Source organism: Petaurus breviceps, unplaced genomic scaffold, assembly GCF_028583685.1.
Source record: "Petaurus breviceps papuanus isolate PSGF00001 unplaced genomic scaffold, PetGlider_PUasm1.0 90601, whole genome shotgun sequence".
Taxonomy (NCBI): domain Eukaryota; kingdom Metazoa; phylum Chordata; class Mammalia; order Diprotodontia; family Petauridae; genus Petaurus; species Petaurus breviceps.
The window spans coordinates 3,862,798-3,876,647 of record NW_027187282.1 but is presented as its reverse complement, the minus strand read 5'-3'; the positions used below and the strand labels follow the sequence as shown (position 1 = coordinate 3,876,647).

The following is a 13,850-nucleotide window of genomic DNA, read 5'->3' as shown; positions in this document are numbered from 1 at the left end:
GGAAGAAACTGAAGGAAGCACAGCCAGAACACATTTCAGATAATTCTTTTGCCCTTAGAATTCAAACCACTAGGTGAGGCTGGGCTGGACTGGGTGATGGAAGCAGGAGGCCAGACTGTGGCCACCACAGCAGTAATGGTCCCAGGGACCTGCTCAAGCTCCCACTCAACTACAGGTATGAAGGGTGCAGGTTTTCTTAGGTGCTACTGGCAGGGTGGGGCTTTGAACCCAGTTGTGGGCAGAGGAAGCCCCATCCCCTCCCACAACCCTGAAGGTGTCTGGATAGACACAGGCTGACCTCACCCTAGGAACTCAAGCTGGAATTACTCAGGAGAAGGGTGCCTATCCTGGGGACAGTCAGGGTAGGCCTTCCACTGCAATTCAGGTGACTGCATCCCTTCATGCTCTCCAAAACCCTTCTTTTTCAAGGAGTGGCATCAGCTGATTGGCTCATGTCTACCTTCTCTGCCCCAGAGTTGGGGCACAGTCACACAGACAGATAGTCAAACCCAACCCAGCTTGATAATTGTCATTCTCCACCCCCTTGTTACAATTACTGAAGAAAGAGAGGGACAGAGGCAGGTGAGGTTTCTGGTACTTCTCTCCTAAAAAAAAATGACCTTATGTGACCCTACTGTCCCATCCATAAAGAGTGGGAGGAAAACACAGAAGTAAAGAGGGTTGTCCCAGAGAAAGGCCTGAGCTTGTCCCTGAAGACAATGCCAACTGTTTGGATGCCCCTGTGGGAAGAAGCCTGTCTTCCTTTCTCAGGGCACAAAAGCCATGGGAGTGTTGGGCTCCCCATATCACAGGGATGGGTTCCCAAAATCCCCTTCTAGTGGAGATGACTGGGCCTGGGACAGTGGTCCCAGTAGATTTAAAATGTCAAAGCAGAAACAAAGCTGCCTAAACATAACCAGGTCAGTGAGCTGTGGGTGCTGGGTAGACCAATAGGAATCCATGACCCCAAATGGACAGGTTTGTATGCTGGCAGCTTCAGCTGGGCTTTTCTGATCCTGCTGTTCTCAGGAATAGAAACCAAAGAACTACTTCACAAAAGGCAAGCTGGAAGCCCCCATGTCTGCCATCCCCCTCCCCTCATCCTCTCCCAAACGCAAGATAGCAGAGAATTTTCATCACTCATAACTTTATTCTCTTTCTTTATTCAAACATGTTTGCCTTTTGGAACCCTTCTCCCCACCCGCCTGCCCCTTTCCCTTGGCACCGGAGGTCATGGCTGGCAGGAGTATAAAAACACTGGTAAAAAAAAAATAAGCCCGGACTTTGGGTGCATAGTGCATAGAGACTGAAGGCCTTTGGTATCTGATAACTTCTGCTAGGTCAGAAATAGGAAAGGAGAAGCCTTAGGTGACAGAGTAGAGGCTATTATAGGCTAAGTGACCAAGGACAAGGGCCAGCATCTCAGAGGTGCTGCTGAGGGCCACAATGAAGGGAGCCTGGGAGGCCTGGTCAGCCTGCAGGTGACGGAAGGAAAGCTGAAGCACAGCAAGGGCTAGCAGGCTGTTCTGTACACCCACCTCAAAGCTGACTGTCCGCTGATGGGGTATGGAGAGCTTGAGGCAGGCTGCCAGAGCATGACCCACCAGGAGGCCAGCCAGGGGCACTGTGAGCCCTGCAAGCACGATTGGAGGCCTGACGTCAGCCAGGATGAAGGCCCCCATTCGGCAGGCCAGGAAGAGTCCCCCGAGGATGAGGACGATGCTGAAAGGCTTGATGACTTTGAGCAGGACCCTGGAGACCCTAGGCATTTTATACTTGATTACCATGCCAGCTGAGATGGGAATAGCAATGAACAGCAAGGTCAGGAGGATCTTAGAGAAAGGAATGTGCAGGGTCTCGTGGACACTGAGGAGGCGGCCATAGATAGCTGAGGACAGAGGCATGAAGCCAGTGGCCGCCACTGTGGAGATCAGGGTCATGGAGATGGCCAGAGTCACATCCCCACCAAGGAGCAGGCTAAAAAGGTAGCTTCCTCCCCCACCAGGCGTGGAGCAGGTGATGATGAGCCCCAGGGCCAAGGCCTTGGGCAGAGTGAAGACCTTGGCCATCAAAAAACCATAGAGGGGCATAAGTAGGAACTGACCCACAATGCCCAGCAGCACAGGATGGGGGCTCTTTACCAGCCCTTTCAAGCCCTCCAGCTCCACCTTACAGCCAAATGCACACTTGTTGACAAAGACAAATGGAAGTAGCATGTAGAGCACCGGGCTCTCTGAAAAGTGGCCCAGTCCGCCCTGGCGGGCAGCAACATCATCTTCCACAGGAGATACTTTGATGAGAAAATCTTGTCGCTCCTCGATCAACAGAGGGGGAACCTTCTGGAGGTCGAGTAGCTGAATGTGCAGTGGTGCCAGGCCCGCCAGGCCAGACTGGATGTTCACAACAAAGTGGCTATTATCCCAGCTCTGGGCAGTCACATTCTCAATGCTCAGCACCTCTGTGTCTAGAGAGGTGACACTCAGCACAGGCCCAAATGCTGTCCTGTTGTTCTGGCCTGGGTAACAACTGGAGACCACGATGATCCCTTTGGTTTTCTCTGGGAACTCAAACTCCATGACTGAGTCTTCCCCAATGCTCAGATACCTGCTGCTTGAGAGTGGGGTCTTGGAGTCTGGGGCCATGCTGAAGTTAGCGTCTGGTACTCCCTGAGCTGCCCATAGCTCACTGGTGAGTAGTATGGCACACCAGAGCATGTCTACGGGACATGAGCAGATGTGAAGCCATCCAATTCCAGCACTTTCCCTGGTTATGCCATTCCTGCTACCTAATGCCATCTCTGCTCAAGAACTGAGGCCATCCACTCAAATAGGTGGGGAGAGAAGGAAGTCCTATGGGGGACCTTAATCCCGTGGAGCTCAGCAGTGCATCCTAACAAGTGCCACTGGGTGGCTCTGGGAGGGATCTGTGGAAGTTGATCATTTTCTTACGGTTGTTGCTGATAGTTCAACCCTTCCTGGGGAGAGAAAAAATGGAGAAGTGTGAGAGCAGCAGGTGGGGTGGCTCAGAGAGCTTAGGCTGCAGTGCCATGGCTGAGGAAGCAAAAGACAAAGGTAGCCACTTCTCTTAGAAGCCTGCCACCACTCTCTAGTGGTTCCTTCATGGTAGACATGAGGTTTCATACCTCCAACTACCAAAAACAGTGCCACCAGAGCTTCTCTGATGTCCCTAGAAACTATTTCCATCCTGGTCTCAAAACTAAGTGGGTGGCAGCACCAGTAGTGACCAGCTGCCCCACCCCCAATCCAGAGGAGCCACATCTAGGACTCAGATCATTCTCTTTGACCATCTCCCTACCTTGCCTGCTTCTCTATCCTCCTCCCCCCCAGGAGGGCTTCATTGTTCTCAGACATAGCAGTAGCTGTGCTCAGGATCAGACTGACAGGCTTGTCTGAGAAGACAGCCCCGACTTCTGAAGGCTCCATTGTCACTCTGCCAGATATACCCACATGTTCAAGAGACATAGAGAAAGAAGTGCCCACCCAGTCCCCTTTGCCTAGGGCAGGATGGTAGTCATCTTTACTGTCCTCTTCCTTCTGAACTCAGGCTAATGTGCTGAACTCTACCTAACAGTTGGGTGACATGAGAAAAGCAAGCATGGGAAGATCGGTCTAGCCAGGGACTAGAATGCAGACGGGGGGAAACAGTGGAAAAGAAAGCCGGAAAGGGAAGTCAGGGTCAGATTATAGAATGTCTGGAATGCCAAGCTGTAGACTGCTGACCATGGGGAGCCACTGAGGTTGGGGTCTACCACGTACTGCCTAGGTAAGTTATTTAAGTTGTCTGTGCTTCAGTTTCTTCATCTGTAAAGGGAGATGGTCACACCATATGACTTCTATGGTTCCTTATAGCATTAAGTCTGTGTGTTTTTTACCATGGCAGTGGTGCGTGCAAAACTGAACGCTGTGGCCAAATTCATACTTAGACATAACCACTCGGGCTATGTACTTCTGTCTGGGATCAGAAATTAGTAGCTTCCTTGAAGACCTAAAAGCATTGAATTTGGGCAAGGAAAAGATATAGGACCAGGCCCTCAAGTTGTTTCTACCCCACACCCCCACCCCAGCCCAAGAAAGGGGCCTGATGGATGTTATTCATGTGACGTGACTCTGGGGGCCCTGGGAAGTGGAACTCAGAAAAGCTTTCATACCAGGTCAGTTATCTTGGTGATACATTTGGATACATTGGACATTTGACACTTGGATTTATTTATCAAGTTCTTGAGATCACAGGACTTGGTTTCTCTCAAACTATTTCCTGCACTTGGGTTTCAACCTTCCAGCTCTCCAGTTCTTCCTTCCTAGAATAACAGACTTTAGCACAAGTAGGAACCTAAAAAGACCATCTACATAGAGAAAAGATGAGAAAACATACCTCTCTCTTTTCATGGGTATGGAAGGAGTACATGCTATCACCACATTGGTATGGCAAAAGTGGAGGAAGAGCACATTTGAAGAGGCAGGTGAAGTAAAAATTAACAGCATTAATACTATTTTTAAAAAAGCTATCCATTTTATAGTGGACCCAAGATGGCAGATTAGACGAAGCAACCCAAGAAAAGTCTCCTAACATTCCCCTCCAAATAACTTTAAAATAATGCCAAAAATCAAATTTTGGAGTGACAGAAATAACAAAAGGTCAGGATGATATAGTTTTCCAGCCTAAGAAAACTTAGGAGGTTGGCAGGAGAGGTCTGTGACACCAGGGTGGGCGCATGAATCTACAGCACCCAAGGTGTGTCTTAGAGGCAGCCCCAATAGCAGCAGCAGCAGCTTTGGGAGCTTGCAGTCTAGAGATGATAAGGAGGTCAGAAAACTGGTCAGCACAAGATTACAGGGGACTCTTTGCTGGCATTGTGTGCAGCTGACACCAACTGGCAACTCTATTGCCCATGCACAGTTCTAGGGAGGAGAAGAGAGCTGGGAGTTTGTCACAAGGGAGCAGAGGACCTGGTCACAGTCCCAGGGCAAAGGGGAATGTTAGCACTTGTGGATACATGAGAGCAGGGTACTTTCCTGGGTAAAGACCAGAATGCAGACTAAGAGAGCAGTGACCACATCTCTCCCAGGATCACACCACCTTGAAAGCACGGAAAATTTGCAGACTCCCAGAATTTGCTCTGAAAACAGTAGTATCAAATCCTCTTGAAGCTTGGGATAATGTCTCCCCACTCTTAGGTGAGTAGAGCCCAACTTTAACATAAAGTTCAAAGTCAAGAAATAGATGGAAAAAATAAGCAAACAACAAAGAAAGAACTTGACCGTAAAAAGCTATTATGGTCGCAGGGAAGACCAAAACATACCTTTAGAAGACAACAATGTGAAAACAGCTACAAACAAAGAAAAATGCTAATTGGATCCCAGCCCAACAAGAATTCCAAGTGTGGTAGAGAACAAAATGGGAAAAGAAATGAGAGTGATGCAAGAAAATTATGAAAAGACAATTAACATCTTGGTGAAAGTGGGACAAAAAAATGCTGAAGAAAATAATTTTAAAAACAGAACTGGCCTAATGGTAAATGAGGTACAAAAATCCCTGAAGAGAAGCATGCCTTAAAAAGTAGAATAGGCCAAATGGAAAAGGAGGTACAAAATTTCACTGAAGAAAAGAACTTCTTAAAAAAGGACTAGCCAAATGGAAAAAGAGGCACAAAAGCTCACTGAAGAAAACAATTCCTTAGAAATCAGAATTGGGGGAGGATTCTGGGAAGATAGCAGAGTAGGTCAGAAAATTCCAAGCTCTCATGATTTCCCCCCACAAAAGAGATAAAATAGTGCTTTAGGGTGAACAAAGTGTGGGTAAAAACAAATAAGAATAGGGGTACAACAGGAGTCCTCCTAGGACCATCTGGGAAGATCAGAAGAAAAATCCCAGGAGGAGGTTTGGTCCCTGTAAAGAGTAAACACTTCCAGGTTAGGGTCCCCTTAAACAACAAGCAGCAACCCCTGGGGTTAGCTGAGTTGGGAGGCTACCTCAATCCCAGCCACAGGAAATTTTACCCTGGGGCAGTGAGGGGAATTGGGAGGCTGAGCTGAGAAGGTTGCCCAAGTCAGGGAAGATTGAGGGAACCTCTACTGACAAGGAATGCCAGACCCAGCTGTGCTGTGGGGAGTGGTGGGGTGAGAAGGAACGAGCACATGCTCAGGGAGTGCAAAAGCAGTAGGGTAGGATACCTCTGGATGTGGGCACTTACAAGAAGCTGGAGGTCTGGCTTTGGTTCTAGACTAGAGGGGAGAACTGAAGATCTAGGGCAAAAGGCACCATCCCTCATACCCTAGGGCTAGAGGTGATTACAAAAATTAAGATATTACTGCAAAAAAATGTGCAAACAAAGGAGAAAGAATCCAACCATAGAAAGCTATTATGGGAATAGAGAAGACTAGGGTTCATCTTCAGAGGAGGATATTGAAGCAAAGAAATCCTCTTCTACCCCAAAGAGTAATGTGAAATGGTCATCTGCCTGAAAATAATTTATAGAAGATTTTTAAAAAGACTTTAAAAATCAAATGAGAGAGATTGAGGAAAAACTTTTTTAAAAAAATCCAAAAAAACAAGAAGATTATGGAAAGAAAGTCAGCCAACTAGAAAAGGAGATTCAGAATATTAAGGAAGAAGATGACTCCTTGAAAACTAGAATTGGGCAAGGGGAAGTCAGAGAACTTATAAGAGATCAAGAAATAATAAAACAAAATATCAATAAAAAATAGAAGAGATAGCGAAACTTATCTTATAATCTTATAAGATCTTATAAGAAAAGCAACTGATTTGGAGAACAGATCAAGAAGAGAAAACATAAGAATAATCAGACTACCTGAAAGCTATGATCAAAAAAAGAATCTTGCTTGACACAATAATTAAAGAAATAATTAAAGAAAATTGTCCTGGAGCATTAGAACAAGGGGGGGAAATGGAAACAGTAAAATTTATCAATTACCACTTGAAAGAGATCCTATGAGGAAAACTCATAGAAATATTACCATCAAATTCCAAAACCCCCAGCTTAAGAATAAAATATTAAGAGCAACAAGAAAAGAACAATTTAAATATGATGGTGTCACAATTAGAATCATACAAGACCTAGGAGTGGAGACACTGAAGGACCACAGGTCTTGGAACACTACATATCAAAGAACAAAAGAACTGGGGTTCTGGCCAAAAATATCATACCCAGCAAAGTTAAGCATAATCCTGAATGAAAAAAAAATGGACGTTTGATCAACTGTCAGACTTTTAGGACAAACAAATAAACGTTAACTTAATAGAAAATTTGACATACAAGAGCCAAAAAAAACATAAGATACATACCAAAGACTGATTACAAGGGATTCAATGAGGACAGACCGTTTACCTTTTATGTAAAATGTATGATTGTCATTAGTAATTGGGTAGTTCATAAGAAAGATTGGGGTAGACCTGACTATGATATGATTTTAAAATGTAAAACCATTTAGGAACAGCTAGAAAGAGTAATTATTTTATGTAAATGAGGTGTGAGAGGAAGAATCAACACCACTCAGAGTTAAAATAAGGAGATGAAGCAGATTCTACTATGCTTCAGCTGAAGTAAAGGCAAAGGTGGCAATCATGATCTCAGAAAAAGCAAAAGCAAAATTAGACCTAATTAAAAGAGGTACTATAGACAATGAAGTAATATAAAAAATTTTACAGCAAGTTTCTCTGATAAAGGCCTTTCCCCCCAAATATATAGGGAACTGGTGAAATTTATAAAAACAAGAATCATTCCCCAATTGATAAATTGTCAAGTGATATGAACAGGTAGTTTTCAGAAGACTACATCAAAGTTATCTATAGTCATATGAAAAAATGCTCTAAACTACTACTGATGTGAAGAAAGGAAGATTAAAACAACTCTGAGGTACCACCTCATATCTATCAGAAATATAAAATGCTAGAAGACATCAGGGAAAATGTGTGCACTAATGAACTGTTGGTGGAGTTGTGAACTGGTCCAACCATTTTGAAGAACAATTTGGAATTTTGGCTAAAGGACTATAAAACTGCACACCCTGCAATACCACTAGGTCTATACCCCAAAGATATCAAAGAAAAAGGAAACTTATATGTAAAAAAATACTTATTGCAACTTTTTGTGGTGGCAAAGAGTTAGAAATTTAGGGGATGCCCATCAATTGGGCAATTGCCAAGCAAGTTGTAGTGATGAAGATTTATTGTGATTCATCAAGATTGTGATGAAGATGTATTGTGCTATAAGAAATGATAAAGGGGGATGGTTTCAGAAAAATATGGGAAGACCTATATGAATTGATACAAAGCAAGCAGAAAAAGGAGATCATTGTACACAGTAACAACAATATTGTAAAGATGATCAGTGATCCAAGACAATTCCAAAGGACTCATGTTGAAAAATACTATTTACCTCCAGAGAGAGAACTGATAAATTTTTGAGAACAAATTGAAGCATAGTTTTCTTTATTTTTCTTGCTTATTTTTTGCACGATTTCACATTTATAATGGACATATTGTTTGCCTTTTGGGAGGGGAGTGAGAGGGAGAGAGAGAATTTGGAACTTTTTAAATGTTAAAACACTTTAATAAAAGGAACAAAAAAAGGTATGTATTCCAGTCCCTGCCTTCATCCTCAATTTACATAGGGGAAAACTGATGACCAGAAAGGGAAAAGGTGAGGTAGCTAGTTTCTGTAGACAGACTAGAACTTGAACCCAGAACCTCTGACTTCTAGGTTAGTATTCTGCACTAATACACCACAGTTCTAACCCCCCTATTTTTAGCACTTCACTGGGGAAAAAGAAACTTGGAGTACCAGAGACAGGTAATTGCCCCAGGGCTACCCATATGGCCTCTATACAACAAGTAGCAAGTCCAGAAACCCCAGAGAGAGATTTTAACTTCATTTACATTATCTACCTTATACCCCCACCAGAAAGGACTTGAGGAAAGGGGAAGGAATGATGCTGTTGAAATGGGCTGAGGCCACAATTTTGACATACATAAAGACATCTCTCTTGCACAACTTGCTAAGTGGCAAATGAGGACAAAAGAAAAACTTCGTCAGATTCCCACCAGGCTTCATCCCCTTTTTTCTTAGGCTGAATTTCAGGAGAGAAGCCCTAGTGAGATGACTTTGAGGAGCACTTTATCCAACTGTTCCTGGACAGCAGTTTAAAAGCAATGTTGTTGGGGCACTGTGACTAGAGCACCGATCCTGGAGTCAGGAGGACCTGAGTTCTAATCCGGCCTTACACAATTAACACTAGCTGTGTGACCTTGGGCAAGTCGCTTAACCCCAATTGCCCCTCCAAAAAAGCAAAAAAAAAAAAAAGCAATGGTGTTGCAGTTAAGCAAGATTAAGAAAAGCTCCCCCCAAAAGAGCTAGAAAATGGGAAGTAAGGCAAAATGGTCCTTTCTTGAGGTTTCTTAAGACTAGGAAGGATTATTATTGACATCAGCTGTTCCCCTACATTTCCCCCACAGGCTTGGAGCTATTGATAGGAGGAAACTTTCTAACAATGAGGGATGGACTGAATGAGCAAAGCAGCTAGTGCAGCTTTCACCGAAGGTCTTTATATACTGGAGGGCATGGTCTTTGTTTTAGTTGAAAAGATGTGGTCAAAGCAGGAGTGAGTGGAAAATAGGCTAGCTCCTGCAGAAGAGCTGAGGATTCTGGACTTGTCCGAAAGATATCTGCCTTGGGAGAAGTCAGCTCCCAGCAGCTGTAGAGCACCCATTCCTGCTCAGGGCAGGCACACCAGGCAGGGAGATGAGCCCTAGAAGGCCAACTCATCACAGTTAGGGACCGGAAAGCCTAGACTAGATAGCCAGAACCCCCAGTCATGGACAAGGTGAGCAGGGGAGAGGGGATCCACAGATAGGAGACCGCGAACACAGGAGAGCAGGTGACCCAACCGTGGGCACTTGGGAGAGGCTTTTCCAGAGAACAGGGCTAGCCAGGAGCCCGAGAGAGGGGGCCCTGGCAGAGAGCTCTCGACAGGTGGTGTGGGCCCGTGCCGCGCCGTGCCAGGGGGCTAGGGGCGCAGGGGACGCACCGCAGCGCAGCTACCTAGGGGCGGCGGCGGGGCCGAATGAATGCCGAGCACGATCTGAGAAGAAAGGATGGGCGCCGGCCGCGGGACGTGAGACTCAACGGCCACCGGGGCAACGAGCCCAGCTTGGGCCGAAGGATGGCAGAGGCCAAGGCCTCTCGGTCCGGGCTGCGCACTCTCACCTGAGATCCTGGCAGAGGCTCGGGGCGGCGGCCGGAGGGCGGGGCGGAGCCGAGCTGAGCCGAGCCAAGCCGAACAGCGCAAAACGACAACTCCAGGCGGCTCCAGAGCAGCCTGGTGTTCGCCCCGGCCCCGCCCCCCGAGACCGCATAAACCAGGCCCCGCCCTCTCCCCGCCCTCGCCCCGCCCTCGCCCCGCCCCCGGAGGGCTCAAAGCCCACGGCCCCGCCCCCCACCCCCTCACGCCTTCAGACCAGGAAGGTAGGCAGATCTGAGAAGAAACGGCAGGAAGGAAGGGGCGGGTGTTTCCGATCTTAACGTCCTCTAGAGCAAACGGAATCGGGAACCAATCAAAGCCAGCGCACAGGGTGGAAACTCGGAATGCAATTGCTTCTATTTCAGACGGGGCGGAGCCTGTAACCAGGACAATTAGGTAAATTCTCGTTCTCCTATAAGTCTCCACGTTCTCTTTCCAGCTCGGTGAGAGAATGTTTCAGCTTTGGGGCGGAGGTCTTTAGCCTACCCGCTTTCCATTGTTTGGTTACTGCAGGGATTAGGGTCCGAGCTCGGACGATTCCAGGCCATCTAGTTTTAGATAGGAGGAAACTGAGGCCCCAGAGGGGCACTGACTTGCCCCACGTTCCCCCGGAAGGAAGCCGCAGAGGCTGAATGTTCGCTCCTTAGCTCCAAGCCTTTTCTGTAGCCTCTTTAGCACTCCCTAACCGGTCAGTTGTCACCCTCCTTACTTTTCCTGCCCTCTCTTGTTCCAGGACCCGTTTTTGTCTCGCCAGTTCTGTTCTTCAGCCCTGTCACCCTTCCGTCCCTTCCTCCCGATTGTTTACATCAGACGAAGAATACAAAGGAAGCCATTCGTCATCATGTGGCGCTCCAATCTCAAGTTGCTTCCGTATTTTTTTTACAAAGATTCAAAATTATTTTTATATGTAATTTTTAGGAAAATATTAAAATTAAAAAAAATACTGCAATGAGAGGCAACGCAAGGTTTCTGCAAACTGTTTATGATGGTTTCAAGACCATGGTGTTCAGCCTGACCTTCTTGGTTAATTTCCATCTTGAGAGATCCTGTAAAATTATACCTTTTTCCACATGTATTTGTCTGAGCAAACATTTTCACTATTCTCATTTTAAATAAAAATCCAGTAGTTAACTCCATGTTAAGTCAGATTTTAGATTATGTTGAGCCCAAAATTGTAAAGCTTTTTTTCAAATAAAAAAAGTGACAAAATTTATGTTAATTATCTTCCAAGTTATAACTTATTTCAGTAAAATGTTATTTATAATCAACAAGATTTATAAAATGAAATTTCATATGAAGTCCTGCAGATAATAGTAAGTGTATGAGGCCTTGCTGGATTACTCCTTTTAAGAAGTCTCACAGAATGTCCCACATAAAATATGTGTAACTTTTATATTTCCAGTTTTATCGCTTTGTATTTAGAGTTTTCATAATTATGGGTAGAATAAAACATTTTATTATTTAGTGTAAATTTTAATTTGAAGTTTTGGGGGCATGTTATCGTAATTATTGTAACCACCTAATGAATAAATCTAAAAGATTTTAGTAGTATATTAAGTTACCCTAAGGATACACAGCAGACTTTTAATTATTTTGAAAGGGGTTTGAGGAACAAAAAACATTGAAAACCACTGGTCTAATCTAATCCCCTATTTAAGACTAAGTATTTCTGACTAATTCATAATTTATTTGGCTTATTTTTGCCCCAATTTATTGAGATTTAACCTTGCCAACTTCATGACCCAAAAGGATTACTGACTCATGTATAGATTACAGGTATCTTTTACTAGAGTAAAATCAAAATTATGAGGATTTTAATCAGGAGCACTAGGGTTGATCCTAAGCAGTCTGAAATCTCAGCTCTATGAGGCACTTTACTATAGTGAAGACAAAGCTAAATGTTACTTTTAAAATTCCTGAGCAGTATAGCACCTCACTGTCCCTATTACGATCTGAAATCACAATTTTCCCCCGTCTGTGCCTCATGTTACCCAGTTGTACCCAAATAACTTTTTGGGACACTTGCAGATGTCTAATTCTCTGCTTTCAAAATCTCAGGGGAAGGATGAAATTGTCTCATCACCAACCTGCTCCTGGATGAGCAGCCAAGGGTGCCCGATAGCTTCTGGCTCTGTAGTACCTGTTCTCATCTCTCAGTCCCAGGTGGTCAAATCTGTGACAGCACACTTCAGCCAAATGCTCTGGGGAGCACAGCTGAGTGACACCTTACATTTCTTCCCATAGTTCTCTAGCATGTTTCTAGCATAGAGGTGTCAAGTACAGTGTCAACACTCCAGAATGCTACCCAAATGTAATTGGGAAAAATTTTAACGAAAAAAGTAAAAACACAATAAAAGATCATGTTACTATGTGGTTTTCTAAGTCAATATGGCTCCCAGGGATCCTTCTGTTCAGGTTTAGTGGCTTCTGTTTCTGTTTTGAGTTTGACACCCCTGCTCCAGTGCCCCTGCCATATGAACTGCAGCACCCACGCTTATAACTTGCATCTCTATAGGTAGAGACAGAGAAAGGGAGAGAAAATGAAAACACAAAATCCCCCAAACACTATTCTCTTTTCCAAAGTTCTAGCCCTTTCCGGCCTCATCTTTCTTCCTTTTTTTCTTTTAAATAGTATTTTATTTTTTCCAAAGTTTCCAAAATTTTTTCCACACTTTTTTATAAAATTTTGAGTTCCAAATTTTCTCCCTCCTTCCTTCTCCTCCCTCCTCCCTAAAATGGGAAACAATTTTATATAGGTTATATATGTGTAATCATGTAAAGCATATTTCCATATTAGACATGTAAAAGAGGAAATAGAACAAAAGGAAAAAAAGAACTACAGAAAAAGTGAAAATAGTATGCTTCTATCTGCATTCAGACTCCATCAGTTCTTTCTCTGGATGTGGATAGCATTTTCCATCATGAGTCTTTTGAAATCGTCTTGGTTGGTGGCTAGGTGGCGAAGTGAGTAAATTGCCAGCCCAGGAGTCAGGAGGACCTGAGTTCGGTTCTGGCCTCAGACACTTAACACACCCACACAAAACTAGCTGAGTAACCTTGGGTAAGTTACTTAACCCCAACTGCCCTCCAAAAGTAAAAAAAAAAAAAGAAATTGTCTTGGATCATTGAATTGCTGAGAAGAGAAATCAGTCATTGCACACAATCATTGTATGATGTTGCTGTTCCTGTATACAATGTTCTCCTGGTTCTGCTCACTTCATTTTTTTTTTAAAGCAATAGAGGTTAAGTAACTTGCTCAAGGTTACACGGCCAGTTATTTCTAGGTGTGGTGCTGAGTATCTGAGCCCGGATTTGATCCAGGTCATCCCAACACTGGAGCCAGTGCTCTTACTCACTGAGCCACCTGGCCGCCCCTAAGCAATTGGGGTTAAGTAACTTGCTCAAGGTTACACAGCCAGGTGTTTCTGGGTGGGTGCTAAGTGTCTGAGCCTGGGATTCGATCTCCAGGTCTTCTCAACACTGGAGCCAGTGCTCTTACTCGCTGTGCTACCTCGCCGCCCCTTGCTCACTTCATTTTGCATCAATTCATGTAAGCCCAGGTTTTTCTGAAAC

At 44.6% G+C, this 13,850-nt stretch overlaps 1 protein-coding gene and 1 long non-coding RNA gene across 2 annotated transcripts; one reads left to right on the top strand and one right to left on the bottom strand.

Moving 5' to 3' along the window:
* Nucleotides 1-1,130: 1,130 nt before the first annotated feature.
* Nucleotides 1,131-10,379, bottom strand: SLC10A3 (solute carrier family 10 member 3). The gene is made up of 2 exons (XM_069063769.1): nt 10,244-10,379; nt 1,131-2,974 (listed from the first exon to the last, which is right to left on the bottom strand). The coding sequence occupies exon 2, from the start codon at nt 2,793-2,795 to the stop codon at nt 1,365-1,367; it is 1,431 nt and encodes a 476-aa protein (XP_068919870.1). The 5' UTR covers nt 2,796-2,974; nt 10,244-10,379; the 3' UTR covers nt 1,131-1,364.
* Nucleotides 10,380-10,485: 106 nt separating this feature from the next.
* On the top strand, nt 10,486-11,499 carry LOC138142636 (uncharacterized). The gene is made up of 2 exons (XR_011163497.1): nt 10,486-10,673; nt 11,011-11,499. It is a non-coding gene; the product is annotated as an uncharacterized lncRNA (long non-coding RNA).
* The last annotated feature ends 2,351 nt before the right edge of the window (nt 11,500-13,850 follow it).